Source organism: Sceloporus occidentalis, unplaced genomic scaffold (assembly GCF_023333645.1).
Source record: "Sceloporus occidentalis isolate IW3139 unplaced genomic scaffold, rSceOcc1.0.p SCAF_309, whole genome shotgun sequence".
NCBI lineage: Eukaryota > Metazoa > Chordata > Lepidosauria > Squamata > Phrynosomatidae > Sceloporus > Sceloporus occidentalis.
In genome coordinates this window covers 137,574-161,426 of record NW_028317289.1, presented here as the reverse complement: position 1 = coordinate 161,426, position 23,853 = coordinate 137,574, and the positions used below count along the sequence as shown (strand labels likewise).

Below are 23,853 nucleotides of genomic sequence, written 5' to 3'. Positions count from 1 at the left end.
AATACTAATATGAATACATTATGCATGTTCCTGGAAGCCCGTTTCTGCCGTGTTAATTGGCGATAGCTCATCCCAGATCAGTATAGAGCGTTCCTGCCGCGCATGCTGAAACATTCAAGCTGTGGAGGAAAAAACGGTCAATAATTGTCACCTATAGTGTTATAGAGAGCCAGATCTGTTAACTATTTCAGTGCCGACACAATGAGATAATTTGTCTTTTTTAGTTCGGATGCTTGTTTTCTAGCAAGCGCTTTTCCTGTGTATTCTTACGTCGAGGGCAGATCTGATCGGTCTTGCGCATGTCCTGAAGCCGCTGACTGAATGCCACCCCTGGGGATTGGTGCGTCTCGCACCTCTACTTACAAGCCTCAGAATCTTAAGAAGGGACCTCTGAGGTCCGGAAAGCTTATATGACCCCACATCTTACTCTGTGAACATAGAGCCATCAAAACGATGTAGACTATTAGTATTAGTATTATTATATGATTAGTATTATATTATATATATATATTAATATATATATTATTATTATATTATTACTGTTACCCACATGCTTTGCATCAATATCTCTAAATTACTTTTATTAAAAGCCGGTCCTTGGGTATGTTCGATGATTCTAGAGCCAAATCTCACAATCTGAGGTCGGTGCGGGATCAATCGCATACATGCCAACAGTCCAGAATTACTACCCGGTATCTGTACCTGGTAGCCCAGAGCTCAATGCTGCAGGGTCACGCAGAGTGCATGTCCCCGCCCCTTTAGCCTTTGCCCCTTTAGGCTCCACCCCCTTTGTCCCGGGATCTAGGAAGGAAATGTTGGTGAGTATGCATGTCTAAGACAATGTTGATTGAGTTTTCTGTGGCATCATGGGAAATCGAGTCCACTTACCCTGGTGTTCCCAAGACCCAGAGTCTCCGGGTCAGTTTCTTCTTTCTCCAGGCAAGATTTGGCCATGCCCACTTCCCACCTACGGGCAGCAATTTATCCCTTCACCCCACCCACTTCCCTCCCACTAATGGCTAGCCCCACCCCTTCACTTTGCCAATCCTATCATGGGAAGTCCCTCAGTATGCCCCTGCCTCCGCCTGGGCCTGTAACATTCCGACTCCTCGTCGGGTTCCCAATGTCTTCGGACAACACGTGGGAGTTTATTTTTGGATGTGAAGACTCTTCGTTCTCTCACTGCGTCTCCAACACTTCTTTTGTATAAATATCTCCTTTTATCACATATTCTGCCAGTTAAATCGCACCTCTCTCTTTTCATTCACGTGTTTTAAAGGTAATGGCTCTAACTTACTCTTACGGCTTCTTATTTTGTCTTTTGGAATCTCCCAGGCTTTATTTATTCCAGCAATTTAGGTGGGCGGCTATATGGGGGTTAAACCTTATCTGAGCCCATCTCGGTGGCTATAACTAGTAGCAATAAAAATCTTGCTGAATACTAATCCTACCAAGCACCGGCATTGAAAGAGTTAAAAAAAAAAAGTTTTTAAAAAATGAAATTAGAAATACCCCCAAAAAACCTGGCTTCAGCAGCACAGGCCAGGAAGTCAAAGGTCAGTTGCTGTCAGCAGATGACCCCTCCGCCTCCAGTCAGTGAGAGTCAGAGAGAGTGAGAGGGAGAGGGAGTGAGAGGTCATCCAGGTCATAAGGTAAAAAACATAATAAATGGAAAATTAATTATTACATTTTTATTACCTATCTGATTAGTGACTCTTTTGGCCGCTGATCATTGATCAGTCACACCAATCATCAGCCAGTGACCTAATCTGGTGGGTGCGTATTATACACAAGTGTTATACCTGCGTATTATACCCAAGATTTTAGGGTAATTCCTGTACTCCAGTCTCATGGTCCTGAAATGGGCAAATGTGGAGAGTTTCAAGACGAGACTCAACTCATTCAACTTCATGACCAAGCAGCAGAAGAAAGACATTGTCCATCACACTAACAGATGGTGCTCTAGATGATCGCTAGGTGTATCAGTGCCTGACCTAACATGGCCTATTGGAGATCCAAAACTGGAACTACGTGGACCTCCATGACCCTACTTAAGGCGATACTCACCTCAGGTACAGCTGCGGGGGGCACACAGATGCCTGATCAGCAGCTGCAGCCTGCAGACTAGCTGGGAGATCGCAATCTCCCTCTAGTCGGCTCAACATTAGGGAGTGCAATGTCTGTCACTTCAGACCTTGCTTTACTGCTCCCTAATCACTACTCGCCGGCAAAAAATGCCGAGCGGGAGGATATGATGTCATCCCTGCGCTCGGCAGCAATAGCCGGCGCAGGGATGACATCATATCCCTGCGCTCGGCAGGATACAGGATGGAGGCAGAAGGATGGCGGAAGAGGTAAGAGATGGGCAGATGGGGTGTAGGGGCAGTGTATGTGTGTGTATGCTTGTGTGTGTGTATGGGCCGGTGTGTGTAAGAGCAGTATAGGTATTTGTTAGGCAGTGTATGTGTATATATGTGTGTGTAAGGGCAGTGTACATGCATGTGTGTGTGAGGGCAGTGTATGTGTATATGTGTGTGTAAAGGCAGTATGTGTGTGTTTATGGGCAGGTGTGTGTAAAGGCAGTGTATGTGCATATGTGTGTTTATGGGCAGGTGTGTGTAATGGCAGTGTCCCTCTTTCACATTTTGAAATGTTGAGGCATGAACACAGCATAGAAAAAAAGTTAAATATTTTTAGGCTTAGAGTACAAATCGGATTGAGGCTCACATTTCCCTGGTGAGTAAAAGTGATGAGTTTGTGTTCATTAACTTGAGACCATCTGGTGCCGAGATCGCGCAGTCTGCCATTCCAGCGCGCATCAAACTCCAGGGATCAAAATAACCATCATGCCCGGCGTGTAAGAGATGCTAAACTGTACTTGTGTTCTGCAGCATCCCCCCTCCATCCTATTACTAATTAATATCATCGTATGTTAGAAACGTGGATTACAGCGGCGGATAAGAAGGGCTCGGTCCACCCCGTCTGCCCGTTCCGCTGACTGCCCAGATTCTCCCGCACGTTGCCACGCTCATGCGCACCGCAAACTTTTTCAAGTTCCAGACGGAGAATTTGTGAAAAGTCAGGGAAACTGGTTTACCTCTCCAAATGAGTTCAGTATTCTATCGTACCAATTCTCATACCGTCACTGAGAATGATGACTTAATCTACTTTATATGTGAATGAAATGAAATCTCCCTCCAAACTTCCTTTAAAAATCCTCCCAGACATAGAACTAAATAACATGAAACGGTGAATATTATCTGAGAGGATTTATAAGAAACTTACCCCTTGTCCATTTTTTCAGCACCCCTGACATTTTTGGCAGCCGCTAACTGAAATTACATTTTGATTGACTCCGTCCCCGATTACCAAGTAACATCACAGCTTGTTGGCTTTTCCGTGTAATTGCTTCACTATGTATACAGGAGATAAGAGCGGCCTGTCCTGTTGGACCATTTATCTGAGTAAATTGCCGCCGACCTCTGACATCTCGCTCGTTGGTTCCTGCGCTGCGCCCCCCCCCCCGATGTCCCGCATCACCCACATTGTATAGTTGTACCCGGTATCTAAATTGAATCGACCCAATTACGCTCCCGCAAGCTGATAAACGGCATGCAACGAATGAGTTCACCTTCTTTCATTAACTATTTCTGACCGACGCGGGTAATCGGCAGCCTGGCTGCTCGTATAATCGTCGTAGTTCGTATAATCATGACCGTTCGTTAGCAAAATCAGGACTGATGTATATGTGATGTAACGTGTAACAGGTTACTACATAACACGTTGTACGAGACTATAATGCCCCCGGGAAACACAGCTATATATATATATATATATATATATCAGGGCTTGACAAATTTGCTGTGAATCTCGGCGCCAGCTAAAAAAGTTAGGAGCCAGGATTTTTTTTTAAACTAACAGTTGGTCAGGAGGGATCGGATCATCATCAGCCCACTTACTAAACTCACAGCGTTTGACCTGGAAGCACCCTGGACTTTCAGGTCAGTGCTGGTTTTTTTTATTTTATTATTTTTTTATAATGTTTAAATGTTAACCCCTGCAATGCCACGAATGTGTTATACACAATTGTGGCATTGAAGGGGTTAACGCTGCACTGTCGCTCTCAGGGAGCCATCAGGCAGCAGGGGGGTGTTGGGGCTGCTCTCCACACTCATGTGGAGACCGAAGAACCCTCTCCCCTGTCCCTGAAGCTGCCTCTGGCAGCTGGAGCGCAATTACTGGTCTATAGAGCAGCCATTGCAGGGGGGAGTCTGATGACTGCTGTAGGCTTCCATGCCTACAGGAGTCAAAGGGCTTGTGGGGGGGCTCTTTTTTCCTGTTGCTGGCCTGCCTGCTTCCAGGCAGACCACCAGCAGCAGAGCCCCTTACAAAACGGGAATTAACCCCTAAAATGCCGCGGCATTGAAGGGGTTAACGCTGCCCTGTCGCTCTCATGGAGCGATCAGGCAGCTGGGGGGTGTTGGGTCAGGTCCCCACACTTGCGTGGGGACCCAATCAACACTGAACCCCCTTTCCTGAAGCTGCCTGTGGCAGCTGAAAACGCTATTGCTGGTTTTCCTGCAATCGCGGTTTCAGCCTACAGGATCACTCCGTGGGAGGGACCTCAGGCTCGGGGGCGGGCTCAGAGTGGCTGTGTTGTCCCGCGGGGGCATTTTTTTATGGATGTAAGAGGCTGACAAACACCTTATATATTTATATATATATATATATATATATATATATATATATATATATACATATACATAGTGGCAACGTTAGAGAGGCTTTCTATGTGAGTGGCAGGTTGGAGCACTCTCTATTCCCAGCGTGAAAGGATTAATAGATGGAAGTCAGTCCCTTCAGGTGAATTCAATAAAACACGTTATACTTTTATTCTGACGTTTGGATTGGGAGTTTTTTGGGACGTCCTGCCACAATATATATTTTTATATATTTTTTTATATATATATATAATGTTCCTGATAGTCGTCACTTTAAAGCAGATCGTTAACTCCATCCTGGTGCACGGTGCTTTTTATTTGCATTATTCTTTAGTGGGGCGATTAGAGATAGGAAGGGGCATTAATGCTCAGGTTTTTCAGGATTTGGTAAATCTCGCTGTGTTCTGCCCTAGCAGCAGGATTCGGATTGCCCCCCCACCCCCCGCCGGCACCAGTAGGGCACCCTGCTAAGCGCGCTTATGGGCCATCTAAGCTGAAAGGGCTTAGGCATTCTGCAGTGTCTCTCACATAAATACAATCTGAAAGGGACAGTGATGGAGTGGGGGGGCGGGTGTTACATCACAGATATAGATTTTACCTTGGAAAGAACCTAATGGTCATTTATTTTTCCTCTCCATATTAACAGAGTGAGCTGTTTTTGTGGAAAGCACATGAATGTTATCCTGCTTTTAGATTTAATAGACGTTTTACTTTACTGAGAGAGTGGTAGATAAGTGGAACAGCTTCCCAGCAGAAGTGGTAGAGGGTAATACAGTGAGGGTATTAAACATGCATGGGATAGAGATACGGCTCCTGAATCTAAGACGAGACAAACGACTGATTAAGGTTTGAGTCTTTACAGCAGGAGAAAAGGGCGACTAGGCGGGGGCCGGATGGGGCCGATCCCGTTGTACAGCGCTGTGGAATATGATGGTGCTATATAAAACAATAAATAATAATCTGCATAATTTACCATATATTAGAGCATGATTTATTGCATACAGTTTTGGGGAAAAAATAAAGGTTTGCCACGCGATGTCCATAAGCAGTTTCCGCGTGGTCTGGCATAATAATGGGGAAAATTGTTTTTGGTTTTTTTTAAAAGAAAAACCTCAAAGCAAAAAAACCAAAACAAGAAACACGAGTCGCGAGATAAGATGAGCGATGTAACTTTATCAGAACCGCGACATTGTTTCAAGGAAACATGTATTTTATTTAATAGCGTGATGTAACGCAACGGAGGATAACGCGCCGGCTCTGTCTGATCTGAGACGGCTTTCAGGTATTCTGGTTTCAGCCCCGTTTCCGTGGTAACGTTGTTCCGCTCTGTGCGGACGATCTTGATGCACGCACATACACATCAGGTACACGACCCAAGAGGCGCCGCACAAAACCCTGTCCTATGGGATGTAATAAAGACACAAAACTCTCTTTTTATCTCATTTTATTCTTAAATGGACTCGGTGGGTACTTTCACATCCGGAGGGGGGGGGGGTGAAGAACACCGCGGACGGGTCATTTCAAGGGTCAGTTTAATGCCCAAGTGCGAAGAATCACTCACCTTAGGTAGAAGCTGCAGCTCCAGAGCTGTAGAAAAAAAACTTTATTTATGCCGCTTCTTGGCCATATTTCTGGGGGTCTAAGGGTCATAGAAGACCACCCTGGATCGTTCCATGCCATTTCCCCTGGAAAGGCCTGGAGTTAGAACGCAACAATACAGAACAGACTGTAGGCTCGGGGCAATTACAAGCTTGTGGTGGGAAGGGCTGTCGATAGGTGGAGATATATATTTTTTTTTTTTTAGGTTTTTATTTCATTTTATTTTGTTATATCAATGTTTGAGCCAGTCACCGGGGCCATAGAACCGATTCACCTGTGCGCAGGTCGGAGCCGGGGCCACAAACAATCTCTCTTCCAATTGTTCCTCGGCTTCGGCGCTTGCACCCGATGAACCCTTTTTCTGCACCCTGCTTGGGAGTCGGCTCCTGAGGGCCACACGGTAGTCTGCACCCTTTTTTTTTTAAATTATGTTTTCCTTGAACTGAAAAGGGAAAAAAAAAAGGTGGGGGGCAAAAAAAAATCCTTAAAACCTATTTTTCTAAAGTAAACCAGAAAAAATATCTTAAATCTCGTTCTACGGAACCTCGTCCATCGTTCACAAAAAACACGAAGGAAACGTCTATTAAACATCGTATTTTGTGCCGTCGGAGTTCTGACTGCTGTTCTTTGTTTCCTGGCCAGCTTGCGCCCTTCCCCCGCTCCGCTCCGAGCATCTGCGACCGCTTCGCGTTGAGTTGTAATACCTGCTGCCCCCGCTTTGTAACGCGCCGTACCGGTCGGCTGCCAGAGAGCGGAAACTGCCAGCCATCTGCCGTCCGTATCGCAATTTACATTGTTTCGTCTTAAGACGGCGCCTTTGGAATATCGTTATCTATAGGCATCTACTTTATTATTATTCTTTTTGAGCCAAAATAAAACAAATAAGCCAAATGTGCCTAAGCGGCAGACGCAGAGTTACGTTGAATAATGCGACGGTGCAGATGGTACAAACGACACAAAATTGGCGAAATCAAAAGCAAAATAAGTGTTTTTTCAAAGTTATGAGGTCATCGGAATCATAACATTCCCCAGCGCCCGCGTTCCAGGCTTTAATGATAGAATTAGAATATTATACTGGAGAACCCCTGCTATATAAAATAAATAATATGGTATTAATGTTTAATAATTTAATAATAATGTTTAATATAATTAATAATATAAGCTCAATATTTAAAGGATTAAGAATTTGTTTTAAGATTATTTGTCTTTTTTTTTTCTTTCTTTTTAACCTACATTTTAATGTTTGAGTATGGAATTCTAGGATTTTAACATGCCGTGGGTTGCTATGGTGATTGCACAAATTTTACCACTTTTCATCTAATTTGCATTCTGCATCTTAATGCATACGCTCGCTGTGTGGCATGGGGGAGATTCCTCCGAACCCCCATATATGCATTTGCCCCTTTCTCCAACACTTTGCAGATGAATCTATTCTGTCTTAAAATAAAAAATTATTTCCATTAAAACACAATATTTTTCAGAATTATGCTCCCCGCCCAGAACCCCCCCCCCCACCCCGATCTAAACGAAAAATATTCTAATATTCTGTGGCTCATTGAACAAAATGTTTTTCCGCTGTCGGACCACCGGAGTCCCATTAACTTATCATGAGCCGAGGGAAACACTAAAGACTTTTACCATTAATCCAAGCAGTGGGTCGCTGAGACGGCTCAAACCGAGCTTCTCAGCAAACGCGGTCCCCTCCAGCGCTACGCGCCACTTCTATACATTCACAAAGCTTCTACATGCAGAAGTAACGTATTCATTACTTTTACCATATGGTAACATGGGACCAGGAGTCCTTTCTCACAAAGTCTGAAGCGAGTGGTGGATAAGTGGAGCTACCTGCCAGCAGAGGTGGTAGAGGGTAATACAGTGAGGGTATTAAACATGCATGGGACAGGCATACGGCTCCTGAATCTAAGACGAGACCAACGACTGATTAAGGTTTGAGTCTTTACAGCAGGAGAAACGGGGAGACTAGACGGGGGGCCGAATGGGGCCGACCTGCCGGCAGGTTCTGTGTTTCAATGGCTGCTGTTTAGCTTTAAAATGATTATGTGATCATAAATATCGGACTCCTTAGCTTACGCTTAATTATTTTTTTTATTACTTGTGTTATTTTGCTTAAGGTCCCCAAAAAAACCTAGGGTCTGCCGCTGTTCCCACTCTGTGGTGATCAATTTGCCACCAGTGAACCCCACTGGGGTACCTGCCGGCGATCCCTAGCGGCTGGAGCGGCGAGGACCCCCCGCGCTTTCATGAACTTGTGAATAGAGTATGAGAGAGAAAAGCTTTCGCTCTCCGCGTTTCGTTGTCGGATTTTCCATTATCTGTAAACCTGTAAAAAAAAATACTCATGGTTTTTCCGCCGATGTTTCTGTTGGAATTGCTTCCCGCGCTTCCGAATTCCAGGTTTCTACAGGAACCTCGCACTTTACATATATATTTAGGGATATTTAACAAGATTTCTGCCAAATGCAAATCAGATTTTCTGTTTTATGTACCTGAACAGATTTTGTTAGCTTTTGGGGTTTTTTCTTTTGTTTTAAGTGTTTTTACACACACGATCATAAGCCAGTTTACGGGTTAATAAGAATGAAGACCTCAGATCTAGAACCTGATTATTTTTTTTTTATTAACGTCGCACTTCATTTCAAAATGGCCGCCTTTCTAAACCAGCTATTTTTGTTTTTATTACAGATAATTGAATGTTTTTTTCCAGGACTGTTCAAATTGTTGGACATCCTGTTCTTCCGGAGCCGGCAGGGTGTTTAGGATACGGTGTCTCGTTGCCTTTCATAGCTGACATAATGAGAATACTCAAGGAATATTTTTTAAAGATGGTTCTAGAATGGTTTCGTTCCGCAGCATCTGATGACTTCCGTGTCCTCATACCGGGATGTATTCCAGCGCCCCAGTAATGGTCCGTATGGACTTTACGAGCGGGGGTTGGGAATAGCGCGTAACCGGTGCCCTTAATATTATTTTTTGTGTGTTTTTTTTTTTTTAGTGCTTTTCCGGCGTGTCCTCCGCTTTTGTTGGCTGTACTTGCAGAAAACCTTGTTACAAGCTGTACAGATTGCGAAATGTTCCAAACGAGCCGCACCGTTTGGCTTCCGAAGGAGTCATCTGCTGAGCTTCTCGCGTTGAATGCGGAATGGGGTCGGCGGGGTCCTGGAGGCGGTTTTACTGTATATTACGCTCCCGTAGCGGGAGATAACCCTGGGGACGGATAGCACAATCTGGAGCGCTTCTGCCACTCGAGAGCAACACCACTGACTGAATGTCAGGCTACGCGCTTAATTCATTAATGATGTCCATTACATTATCTATCAGATCTGTAGGAGCTTCAAACTAAACGAGTCCGCGCTACGCCGACTATAGACCAATGCTATAAATATATTATATAGTATAGAGTATATAGTAACAATAGAGATTTATAATTGGAATTTCAGAAATGATCACTTTTTGCCCAAAACGGAAGCTTAGTTGGCAATTCAGTGAGAAGCTGCCCTTTTTATTTCTGCTATCAGAGTAAAAGTATGTTTTCAGGCATATTTGATGTTTTTCTTTTATAAACTAGTTGTAGTTTTTGCCCCATAATATAAAGTTTTCAGGCAGCTGCATATCAGCCGTTTGTATGATTCTCGCTCTGTTATCTGATCCCCGATCTACTAGAGCAAAATTAAATAAAACAATTTTTTTGTTGATTTCGACCTACATTACAGTATACAGCGCTGGGGGGTTATATTACTGTATACAGCGCTGGGGTTATATTACTGTATACAGCGCTGGGGGGTTATATTACTGTATACAGCGCTGGGGGGTTATATTACTGTATACAGCGCTGGGGGGTTATATTACTGTATACAGCGCTGGGGGGTTATATTACTGTATACAGCACTGGGGGTTATATTACTGTATACAGCGCTGGGGGAGGTTATATTACTGTATACAGCGCGGGGAGGGGGTTATATTACTGTATACAGCGCTGGGGGGTTATATTACTGTATACAGCGCTGGGGGTTATATTACTGTATACAGCACGGGGGGGGTTATATTACTGTATACAGCGCTGGGAGGTCATATTACTGTATACAGCGCTGGGGGAGGTTATATTACTGTATACAGCGCGGGGGGGGTTATATTACTGTATACAGCGCTGGGGGGGTTATATTACTGTATACAGCGCTGGGGGAGGTTATATTACTGTATACAGCGCTGGGGGGTTATATTACTGTATACAGCACTGGGGGTTATATTACTGTATACAGCGCTGGGGGGTTATATTACTGTATACAGCGCTGGGGGGTAGATTACAGTATACAGCGCTGGGGGAGGTTATATTACTGGATACAGCGCTGGGGGGTTATATTACTGGATACAGCGCTGGGGGGTTATATTACTGTATACAGCGCTGGGGGGTTATATTACTGTATACAGCGCTGGGGGAGGTTATATTACTGTATACAGCGCTGGGGGGTTATTACTGTATACAGCGCTGGGGGATTATATTACTGTATACAGCGCTGGGGGGGGGTAGATTACAGTATACAGCGCTGGGGGAGGTTATATTACTGGATACAGCGCTGGGGGGTTATATTACTGGATACAGCGCTGGGGGGTTATATTACTGTATACAGCGCTGGGGGGTTATATTACTGTATACAGCGCTGGGGGAGGTTATATTACTGTATACAGCACTGGGGGTTATATTACTGTATACAGCGCTGGGGGATTATATTACTGTATACAGCGCTGGGGGGTTATATTACTGTATACAGTGCTGGGGGAGGTTATATTACTGTATACAGCGCTGGGGGAGGTTATATTACTGTGTACAGCGCTGGGGGAGGTTATATTACTGTGTACAGCGCTGGGGGGGTTATTACTAGACTTGAGCGCCGGCCAACTCTTCGTGGGGAAAAACATCTTTGTATTCCACGAATATTCGGCCGTTCCTGTGTTCGGTTTGGGTGAATATTCTTGTACATTTTTCGTGTTCGTCTATAGAAACAGCATGAAATTTCCGAAAGTTACATGAAAAGTCCTGGTAAGGCCCTGCCCCGACCACACCCACTATTTAAAAAAAACACCCCTCTTTAGCCATTTGAAGTATTGCGAGTTAGGTGGTTATGTAATATTCTCCGTATAGGGGGGCGTTATTCTTGTATGATAAAGGAATATCATCGGATCATTCACGCTAGCGATCTCTTTAAAGCTTATTATAAGTTCATCAACAGAAAGCGGCATTAAGCAGCTTCGAGACCCGCTGCCTCCGTCCGCTCGGTGCTTCTTGATATACTTCCCACAAAAAAAAAACCCGTACAGACGCATCGGGCATATTGGTGGCCCCCATGTGTCACGGCGTGACAGCCGCATGTCCCCGGTACCCCCCCCTACATCTGTACAGCCATCTGTGAGCCGACGGCGGCGTCCCCGCATGCCAGAAAAATAACACATCCGTACCGGATTATATCGCGCCGAGGAAAGACGTCGCCCTGGATAGTGTTTCAGCACCGAGACGTCTCGGAGATGGCAAAAGTTTAAAAAAGTTACTTTTGGGACCCTACATTTTTTATGTAAAAGCTTCATTTGACTCGCTATTTTTTTAAATCGGCTCCTAAATTCTACAAATGTTTGCCAGCCCTCAATGAGCAAATACGCTGGTCGCCTATAGAGATGGGGAGCGAGGCTAAGGCTCTTCTGCCGCTGTCCAACCACAACTCCCAGAAGCCTCAGCCAGTTACAATGATTTAACCAAGGGACCCATGCTCCCCCCCCTCTAAATAAATGCCATGAAATGGTAAAAATAACAATAAAGAATAAAGAAAACGTGCAGCAGTCTTATATATAGTCTCATTTTGTAGCCCCCAAAAATTAATCTAATTATTCAGTATTTACATTTTATTTTCTGTTATTTACAATTTGATTTACCGGTATTGTATTTCATTTTTTATTATTTTATTTAAATATTTTGTTCTAGCCGTGGAAGGCACTTGTATGTGTATGTATGTGATAGTGAAGAGGTCCCTCCAAATTTCCATGGTGTCCTCTTCCACAGGCAGAATCCCCCCCCCCACATGTAGTAGCCCCATTTACTGCCCCCCCCCCCCAGTTACCTTCCTGGCAGGAGATGTTACAGCTGAACGTATCTTCCCGCATGTCATATTCTTGCTTCCCGTCAGCTCCCCCGGGGGTTCTCAGCGTCATTAAACTGTCCCCTTTAAATGTGTTTGGGAATTCTGCCTTAAATGTCGGAGGTGAGATGGGGGGGGGAGACACCTTTTAAACAATTTTAGGGTTTAAAAGTATTTCCATGACATTTATAACGCGGGGGGGGTCATGAATTCCGTGCCAAAAACTACAGATTTCAGGGCCAAACATGGAAAAGAGCACAAAATTAAAACAAAAAATTGGCCCCGTCTAGTCGCCCGTTTCTCCTGCTGTAAAGACTCAAACCTTAATCAGTCGTTGGCCTCGTCTTAGATTCAGGAGCCCAGGCCCGGACTGGGACAAAAAATAGGCCCGGGCATTTAAGCCTGAGCAGCCCATTTTTTATTTATTTATTGTTAAAGCCCACCCTTCATGTACCATCTTTGCATTTACTCATTCACACAAATCATTAACACATTCATTAATGCAGTCTCACAAATCATTCAAGCAATTCATCCACACCTGAATTCATTAATTGTCATACGCATTCACACAATTCATCCACACATTTATTAATTCATTCTCATACGCATTCACACTACCCCCCTCTCCCCATCTTATCTGCCCCTTCTCACTATGTTCCTCCTTTTCACTATGTACCCCCCTCTCACTATCTATCCCCTCTCCCCATTTCTGACTATCTAACCCCCCTCTGCCCCTTCTCACTGCACCCCCCTCCCTCACCCTACTTACCTTGTTGCCGGAGCAAGCGACCGGGCCCGCGGCAGGGCCGGATTGACTTAGGGGCTGATGGAGCTGCAGCTCCAGGCCCCTACCTTAAAACAGGCCCAGTCAGGACTGGGCCTATGCGGCCTCTACGGCCGCATTAACACAGGGCCCCTTAAGCCCGCCGCAACTGCGACCGGGTCCGCCACTCTAAGGGGCCGGGAAGCCCCCACCAGGGCTGGCCTTAAGGGTCTGCGCCCGCACAGGGCTTAAATTAAAACATTGGGGCTTTTTTTTTAAACTTTATTTAACATCCTCCATGTTAAATAAAGTTAACAAAACATTTATTTAACATGAAGGATGTTAAATAAAGTAAAAAAAAAAATACAACAAAAAACCGATGTTTTAATTTAAGCCCTGTGCGGCCGCAGACCCCTAAGGCCGGCCCTGGTGGGGGCTTCCCGGCTCCTTAGAGTGGCAGACCCGGTCGCAGTTGCGGCGGGCTTAAGGGGCCCTGCGTTAATGCGGCCGTAGAGGTCGCATAGGCCCAGTCAGTCCGGTCCTGACTGGGCCTATTTTAAGGTAGGGGCCTGGAGCTGCAGCTCCATCAGCCCCTAAGTCAATCCGGCCCTGCCGCGGCCCGGCCCACCGGGAAAATGCCCGGTGTGCCCGATGGCCAGTACGGGCCTGCAGGAGCTGTATGTCTATCCCATGCATGTTTAAATTCCATAACTCTACCACTTCTGCTGGAAGGCTGTTCCACCCTCTCATGAAAGTAAAAGCTTTCTTACATTCCATCCAAGCTTCTGACCCTCTAGTTTTAGACTATGGGATAGAAGATATTAACTCGGAAAGATGCTGCGGTGGGAGATTTGTTGTTTGGGGGACCTGGGTCCATGTGTTACCTGATCCCGGCCAACTCTAGAGTCTCCGCGTCTGGCAGCCGCTTCCTGGCAGCCGCTCTCTCCCTTGATGGCAGATGGCGGCAAAATTAGGTTATTTGGCAGAGCCGCCATCACTTTGCGTTCACACTGTGTTTATAAAAACATGGAGTCAAGTAACAGCATGAGCGAGAGATACCAAAGTCAGCATCCTGCTCTCAGTAGAGGTGGCCGGGGATGACGACGACACAGAAGTCTCTTCTTCCAGCTCGGGTATGTTAAGAATGCATCTTGCGGTTCATACCTCCTGAACAGATTGGCAAAGAAAAAGTTAATTATTAATTGATGGTGACCGCCCCTTTATATTAATTGCCCCACAATTGCTTCCATTTCCAGTAAATTTGCCCCCGCGATGTCTGCGTGAACACAATGACGCTAAAAGCTGGGGCAGTTCTGTCGCAGGTTAAAGTAATCATCTTATCCATGACATGAAAAGTGGTTTTATCACTATAGCAACCACCATATATTCCTGGAGATTAGACCATTTTGTTGGCTGCTATGGTGATAAAACCATTCCCAATTTATATAAAAATAAACTTCTAAAGATTTTAAATACATTATATATACATTCACCGGCCATTTTATTAGGTACACAGCCAATCAGCCAATCACACGGCAGCAACTCAATGCATTTATGGATGTAGACGCGGTCAAGACAACTGAGCATCAGAATGGGGATTTCAGTGACTCTGAACGCGGCGCGGTGGCTGTTGGTGCCGGTCGGGCTGGTCTGAGTATTTCAGAAACTGCTGATCTGCTGGGATTTTCACCCAAACCATCTCTAGGGTTTACAGAGAACGGTCCGAAAAAGAGAAAATATCCAGGGAGCGGCGGCTGTGTGACGGAAATGCCTTGTTGGTGTCAGAGGTCATTGAAGAACGGGCATCCGTCCTGCCTTGTATCAGTGGTTCAGGCTGCTGGTGGGGGTGTAATGGTGTGGGGGGGGGACATTTTCTTGGCACACTTTGGGCCCCTTAGTACCAATTGAGCATCGTTTAAACGCGACAGCCTACCCGAGTATTGTTGCTGACCATGTCCATCCCTTTATGATCACAGTGTCCCCATCTTCTGATGGCTACTTCCAGCAGGATAATGCACCGCGTCACAAAACTCACATCATCTCAAACTGGTTTCTTGAACGTGACGATGACTTCACTGTATAATTGTTATGCTCTTCGGTATATATATAATATATATATATATATATATATATAACTATATATCTAATGGTGTGTATGATCAGTGTGTGTATATATATATATATATATATATATATATATATATAATGTGGCTGATCGGTATATACCGTATTGGCTCGAATATAGGCCACACTTCCCCCCCCCCACTTTAAGTCTTTAAAGTGGGGGTGCAGCCTATATTCGGGGTCTGACGCCCGGGGCATGCAGTTCTGGGTGCCGGGCAGGCAGCAGGGTTAGGATACAGATCCCCCGCAGCGGTGCAGGGGACCCGCATCCTACTCCCCGATACGCTCAGACAGCCTCCCCTGCCAGCACTTCCCACGGGGGGGGGTGCCGGCACGGGATGTTGTCTAAGCGCATCGTGCAGACGTTCACCGGCAGCGGCGATGCAAACATAAACAACCTCCGCTGCCGGCACGTCTGCTCGGTGGTCTTTAACAATCTCCCTTGCCGGGAAATACGCCGGAAGTTGTATACGCGTATTGCGTAGATGTCCCCCCCCGGACACCCGGGAGTTTGCTCTGGTAAGTCTGGGGGGGGGTTTGAGTGGCAGCATATCTCGGGGGGGGGGGGAAGGACAGTGGCAGCATATCTCGGGGGGGGGGGGGGCAGAGTGGCAGCATGTCTATTAAAAAAAACTTTCTTTAAAAAAAGCACCAAACTTTTAGGGTGCGGCCTATATCCGAGCCAATACGGTATATAATGGTGTGGCTGATAGGTGTGTGTGTGTATATATATATATATATATATATATATATATATATATATATAATATATATATATAATGTTGTGGCTGATCGCGTCCTAATTAATAATTTGGATTTTTTTTTCTTACTTTGAATGCAAAACATGTATAAATTTAATATATTGATGAAGTTAACATTATTCTCATCCCTTTTTACTTTTTAATTCATCATTTTGCTGTTCGTTTTAAGACGTTACCCGGCTCACACAGTCCAATAAGTAGGACATCTGGCTTCCGAAAACGAAGCCAAGTTACCGCTGTTCCCAATCTGTCGGCGGGATGCATCAGATGGGGTCCGGGAAAATGTATGTTTTAAGCAAGCGTATTTTTCCGGAGTATGGGGATTTGGAGACAAACTGGAGTCAGTCTTGATTGACAGGGACAGTTGGCGCTTACAATAGAGTACAGTTTCCCCGTAGTTTTGGGAGCTTAAAAGGAACGGTATCAAGTAAATCAATAAACCCTCTGGATCGGGGTGCAGAACATTTTTAGATATCCCACTTTGAGGAATCTCAACTTACATATCAGTAAACCACCTGTTTTCAGGCAGGAATTCCTGGCCCGTTTGCGGCCCCCTGAGAGCTACAGTCATGCACCCCCACTATAAATTATTATAAAAGAATAACAAAGCATGGCATGCATTGCCCTGGCCACCCGGGGCAATTAATTGTTGTGGTCCCGTTGTGGCATACTTACTAGACTTGTGCATTCGTCTTCGGGCAAACATGAAAACGAACACGAAGAAGAGAAGACGGCGGCGGTAAAACGTAGGCGAAGACGAAGACACACACCGCGAAGAGCTTCGTGATCGTCTTCGTCTACCATTCCTCCCCCCCCCTTCTAACTTACCTTGTCTTCGCGGCAGTTCCCGGAAGTGGAAATCCGCAGGTTCGCCGTCACGGGTTACAGGGCAGTGCGAATGAGCTTATTGGTCGCCTACAGGGACCTCCTCTGGCATCAACCAATTGGTTGATGCCAGAGGAAGACCCTGCAGGTGACCAATAGGCTCACTCGCACGGCCTTTGTAAGTTGTAACCCCTGACAGCAAACCTATGGGTTTCCGCTCCCGTTAACCCCTTCGATGCTGCGTTAGATAACGGGAGCTGAAATCCGTAGGTTAAAGGGCCGTGCAAGCGACCAATAGGCTCACTCGCACGGCCCCTTAACCCTTTAAAAAAAAAAAGTTAAAAATGTAACCCCAATGCTGCAACTTACCCGGCAGATCCAACTGGTCTCCCTGTTCTATCAGTTAAATGTCCGTATGAACGACTTTATTGGTCACTCGTACAGACATTTAACTGATAGAACAGGGAGGCCAGTGGGATCTGCAGGGTTAGTTACGGCACCAGGAGTTTAACAGTCTGTACGAGCGACCCTATTGGTCTGCCCCTGCTGAAGACAAATAGAGTTGCTCATACGGACATTTAAACTCCTGGCGCCTGTGACAGGGCCAGGCTAGCTGGCTCTTATGTCATATGAAGTTTAGCCGGGTCACGGAGCACTTTTGTGTCCGGTTCCGTATACCGTGACCCGGTAATATATTATATTGTGTTTATTGTGTAACCGGCCCAGAGACTGATGTGGATTCAGCCCCAGCCTTCAAAGAGACGATCCTATAATCTGGCTGGGGCTCTTAATCAGCCAGCACAGCCCTGTCTGCCCAGACGGCACCCGCACTACAGGGGGGATAACACAGGTGGGGGAACCCATTGTATTCTGTAATCCCCTCACCTGATACATCCCCTGTATACTGATGGGATTTGTGATGGGATGTGGCTGATGGGATTGGGGGTTGGGTTCAGTACTCATTGCATTGAGATTGTATATAAATTCTGTGTGTTTGTAAATAAAAAAGTTCTTCTTTGTTTACTACGAATGGTGGTCTGGATGATCCGTGGATAGCTGAGTGCTATCCATATGAGGGACTGACTGGTGATTCCTCAGCCCTCAAACAGGGGGTACCCAGCCTTGGGTACGGTGACCCTGTAACATTGGTTGGCAGCGGTGGGAAGAATCCCACGACTTGGGTGAAATCCAAACCACCAACTGGGACTGCAGACGAGAGACACCGAGAGAGCTCCTGGAGGTTTGTAGCAAAGAAAAGGCTACTCTGATTGCGGACTGCAGAGAGATGGACCGGCACCAGGATGCCCCAGAGGAGAGCCTCGGACTGAGTGCTCTACAAAAGAACATTCTATGGCACCTATCCCTGTACCCAGGAGGGGCTACATCGGAGCAAGTGACGGCGGTGATTAAAATGTGTCACCAGGAACTGAGCCAGAGTGGGTCTGTATCTCCCAGACTAGGGGAACAGAACACCAAAATATTGCACCAGGATATCCAATTATTCCGAGAACCAGAGGATGAAAGAGACCGGGTTACAGCCGAGGTGTGTGAGCTGGAACACCAGCAATGGCAGTTAGAGTCTGCGCCTGCAGACTGGAGGGATGATTTCTCCCATCCCCACTTTGAAACGTACTGGGCACAGTACTGGACAATGAGGGATATACGAGTTCCACTCCTGGGGGAGAACCCGTTGCCGGAGTGGGAAGACGAATTGAGGGGTCTCATATATGCAGAGCTCGACCTCCAGAGCCGCTACCAGGGATTCTCCCAGCAGTTAGCAGGTGAAGACCACAGCGACCCTCTGATGCTGTATAGCCCCGTCGACCCAGGACTGATATATGATGCCTTCCAATTTGACTCGTCCTTCGGAAGCCCCTGCCAGTACCGCAGGGATACAATCTGGGACAACCGTGCAGAAGTCCTGGTTTATGCTATTCCCCCGAGCTGGAGGCTGTTATGGATTGCCTGGTCCAAGAGGAATGGCAGCTCGAGAGGGACTATAAAGAATTGCTGCGGAGAGTGGAGCTCCAGGAGTTACAAGGAGACTGGGAGCATGGTACTACAACTTGCGGGAGTGGGACCGAGGTCCTCTTCACCTACTCCATTGCCCCTGTCCTGGCGAGAAGAACCGAGTTCCTCGCCAGCAAGAAGAAGCGGAGGAGGAAGCCAAAAGCTCCGACCCAAGTCCCCACCAACAACCCTGGCTGCTCTACCCCGGCAGAAGAGATGACTGTCCCCACCGCCCGAGTAAGTGGCACAATCCCCCTCACCAAACCCCTAGCTATTCCCGTAGAAGTCAGTGCCCCAGACTGTCCCCCTGATTTCCCGAGTGTCCTGGGAGAAGTCCGGGTCACTGCCCCAGAGGTTCCCTATGAAGTCCCCGGTGACCCGGTAGAGGCACCGTTCCCCGACCTAGCGAGGACGCCAGAGGGGCTGCCGAGTTCCCTGGGTCCTCTCAGTAGCCTGGCGCAGGCCCTGGTTCCTATCCCTGTGTTTTCCGAAGTGATCCCTGATTCCCCAAGTGTCCTGGTAGAAGCCCAGGTCACTGTCCCAGAGTGTTCCTCTGACTCTCCCCGTGCCCAGGCAGAGGCACCTGTCCCAGAGAGGAAGATCGAGGGTCTGCTTAACCCTCCCGGTGGTCCAGTATTGGCACCTGTCCCTGCCCCGGAGTATTCCCCTGGGTCCCCTGAGTACCCCGCAGAGCTGCTTAGCTCACCCAATAACCCTGTAAGGGCACCTGTTCCTGTCCCAGAGTGTCCCCTAGGTCACTCCAGTGTCCCGGTAGAGGCCTCGCTTACTACCTCTACGTGTTTCCCTGGTTCCCCGAGTGCCCCCGGCCCGATCAGCAGGGTTTTCCTTCCATGCAACCACCCTGGCCTGGCAGCTGCCCCAGACTCAGTTCCCAAGACTAGGGAGCAAGAGTCCCCACGTGCCCCTGTTACCCCGGTGAGGGGGATAGCCATGTGCCCCCGGCTGAGCTGGGTCCGCCCTCCAATTCACAGAGGACTACTGACTATCTTTTTGGGCAACCAGGGCCCTGGCCCACCTTCAATGGATGATTCTGACAAAGGGGGCCATGAACTAAGGCCTGCACCTTTGAACTTTGTCCACTCGGACAGCCTGCAGCAGACCCGTGTGGATCTGCCTGGTCTGCCGGACCGTTGGTCAAGGGGGAGATCTGTGACAGGGCCAGGCTAGCTGGCTCATGTGTCATATGAAGTTTAGCCGGGTCACGGAGCACTTTTGTGTCCGGTTCCGTATACCGTGACCCGGTAATATATTATATTGTGTTTATTGTGTAACCGGCCCAGAGACTGATGTGGATTCAGCCCCAGCCTTCAAAGAGACGATCCTATAATCTGGCTGGGGCTCTTAATCAGCCAGCACAGCCCTGTCTGCCCAGACGGCACCCGCACTACAGGGGGGATAACACAGGTGGGGGAACTCATTGTATTCTGTAATCCCCTCACCTGATACATCCCCTGTATACTGATGGGATTTGTGATGGGATGTGGCTGATGGGATTGGGGGTTGGGTTCGGTACTCATTGCATTGAGATTGTATATAAATTCTGTGTGTTTGTAAATAAAAAAGTTCTTCTTGGTTTACTACGAATGGTGGTCTGGATGATCCGTGGATAGCTGAGTGCTATCCATATGAGGGACTGACTGGTGATTCCTCAGCCCTCAAACAGGGGGTACCCAGCCTTGGGTACGGTGACCCTGTAACAGCGCCAGAGCGGCTTTAACCCCGTATTAACCCCTTAACCAGGAAAAACGAAGAAAACCCGAACACGAAGAATGTCCGCGAATATTCGCCCGAAGAGAAGACAGGAACCCCCCCCCCAAAGACGAACACGAAGACGAACATGAAGAGCCCCCTGGTGCCCAAGTCTAATACTTACCAACATTTGCCGCAGGGGTCCCAGGACATAAAGAGGTGGGGTCTGAAGTAGGCGGAGTTATGCAGTGTTTGACTCCACCTACACCCCCTTTCCGTCATCACAGCTTAATGCAATGCTGCCAGCGCACAGTGTAACACATTGTGCATAGGCAGTATTTTCATGCCGGGGCTGTTGGCAGGTATGAGAGTGTAGGGGGGGGTCTTTTTTGCGTCCGCTCTCTGATTTTATGCTGTCGGGGCTCCCGGCCTTCCGTACATTTCCTTCCTTTATGAAATAATTAGAAGAAGCTGTTATGAAGCAGCTGTGTGAGAATTCATTACCGTCGGGATGTAATTACCGCTCTCGAGCGTCAAAGGAAGCCCCGAGACGAGATGCACAGATCTCCCGTCCTCGATACAAAGTATCGGCAGCAAAAGCTGCCGAATCGCAGATAAAAAGCCCCTGTTGCCATAAAACCCAACTGTCTGTGTATTATCGGGACTTTGTGTGCAGAATGGGTCAACTGAGGCCGCGGTTAGTGCGGGGGTTTCGTGGAGATGGCGAGCGTGGTAGAAATACGCGCAGAGCCATCTGTGATCGAGATAATCACTAAAAAAAAAACCACCCTGTTACAGGGTCACCGTACCCAAGGCTGGGTCCCCCTGTTTGAGGGCTGAGGAATCACCAGTCAGTCCCTCATACGGATCGCACTCAGCTATCCACGGATCATCCAGACCACCATTCGTAGCAAACCAAGAACTCTCTTTATTACAAACACACAGAACTTATATACCATCTCAATGCAATGTGCACCGAACCCAACCCCCAATCCCATCACTCCCATCCCATCACAAATCCCATCAGTATACAGGGGATGTATCAGGTGAGGGGATTACAGAATACAATGGGTTCCCCCACCTGTGTTATCCCCCCTGTAGTGCGGGTGCCGTCTGGGCAGACAGGGCTGTGCTGGCTGATTAAGAGCCCCAGCCAGATTATAGGATCGTCTCTTTGAAGGCTGGGGCTGAATCCACATCAGTCTCTGGGCCGGTTACACAATAAACACAATATAATATATTACCGGGTCACGGTATACAGAACCGGACACAAAAGTGCTCCGTGACCCGGCTAAACTTCATATGACATATGAGCCAGCTAGCCTGGCCCTGTCACACACCCACAGGGCCACATTGTGACGACTGAGGGCCAGGAGAGGGCTTTTTCGGGTATGGTGGGTGGCCACCCCTCCAAGCCCGCCCATTTTGGGCCATACCACGCCCCTCTCTCGCCGCACTCCCTAACACGGATGGGGGAAGAGAGTTCCAAGCTCCTGGTACCCCGATCTGCCTTCCCTGGCGTATTAAATCATTCTACAGGAATATAACTAAAAGGAGTGTGAAACACAGAGCAGGGCGGATAGGCAGAGGTGGCCAGGCCATTATCTCTATGTATATAGATATACTAAGTTATGCGGGAGAGACGCCCTCCTGTCCTCTTCTGTCGCCAGCTGGGGGGGGGGGGGGGTTGAGATGTGCCGAGCAGCTTTATAATTCTTTGCCATGCGTGTGGATGGCGTTCTATTACCGTGTATCACGTCTCACATACATGTGTGCCTGCTTTAGCGGCGCGCTCTGTGCTGGCACTCGGCCCGCAGCCGGATCCGACGCGTCTCCATCCCCTGCCGCCAGCGTTCGCAGATCATTTGGAGTTAATTAATGTCTAACCATTTTAATTTAAAGCCCATCCACTCACTCATCTTCTGTACTCTCAATGCTCCACTCCAATGGAGTTACCTCCCCCTCCAATGCAAATTAGATTGTAAGCTCCTAGGTGTATTTGCAGTAGCATTATTACATTACACGTCAAATTAGTGCATCTTTAACTAAAGACAATTCATGGTTTCCATGGGGACCGGAATTACAGCCATTTGGGGAGTCATTACGCAATGAGCTAGTAAAGGGTTAATGTTTTAAGCCTGGGCAATCGCAGGCTTCAAGAAGGTCATAATGTGCGGATATTCCTGCATAGCTCAGCCGTTTGTAGAGCCTCACCTGTGTTTAAGCAGGGATATCCTCGATCCTGTTTCACCCAGAGAAAATGTTGGGTTTTTTTGTTGTTTTTTAATGAATACGCATTTTGTTGTTTGCTTTGCAGGAGCTGACGCAGAACGGCCACGGGGAGATCACCACCGAGATCCGCGCCGAGACCAACTTTTACTACGCAGAAGATTACCACCAGCAATATCTCAGCAAGAAGCCCAACGGTTACTGTGGGCTGGGCGGCACCGGGGTCTCCTGCCCGATTGGCATTAAATAGCTGCGGAATGCGTCAGGCGCCAACCGTCCCTCATAGAATCTTTTGTCATAACCCTAACCTTTTAGACATTTTAATCGACTCGCCTTAGGAGGAACACTCTCAGTCTTTAAATACCAAAGATATGCCCTGGAAAGCTGTGCTTAGGCTTTTAGATACCGTACTTATGTATCGATAGCCACTTAGTGAATAGGGCCCTCCTGTGTACGACAGAACCCACAGTGCGCCATTCTAGAACGGGGCTTCTCTACTAAATACCTCGATAGCTTATTTCTTTTAAATATAAGTAAACATAATGCTTGCAGAATGATTATTTTATCCCTGCGATAGATTGCAAATATAAATATTGTGGTAAAGTGTATGGGAGAGTGGTTGATGGGATATATGTCTCACCTGGTTACCTCAGCCAGGCCTGGTAGCAAACCCAGGTGCTCTCAGGTGAGGCTTCCTAAGCTCGTTACTGGGGAGGAAGCCTTAAAAGAGAGGGCTGTTAGGTTTGCAGAGGGAGGGAGACACTGAATGAAGGAGCAGCTACAGCCAGCGCTGCAGCCCACCAGGTATGAAGCTTTACCCCATACAAAACTGGTTACTTTGCGTCAGACCTTAGGCTGCTAGAGAGGTATCCTGCTGTTTAGTTAGAGCCGGACAGGCTTATAGTTTGTTTTGTTTACAAGGTGCTCTGTGACTACAACATCTAAATAAACACGCTTTTACGTTGGAA

General features: G+C 47.2%; 1 protein-coding gene across 1 annotated transcript in view; it reads left to right on the top strand.

The window, feature by feature from the left end:
* LOC149274932 (mitochondrial peptide methionine sulfoxide reductase-like) overlaps window positions 1-23,135 on the top strand; it is a 42,333-nt gene extending 19,198 nt beyond the window's left edge. The window contains exon 5 of the mRNA XM_089505091.1: window positions 22,974-23,135. Coding sequence (XP_089361217.1) covers window positions 22,974-23,135 — 162 coding nt within the window. The remainder of the gene's footprint in view (window positions 1-22,973) is intronic.
* The last annotated feature ends 718 nt before the right edge of the window (window positions 23,136-23,853 follow it).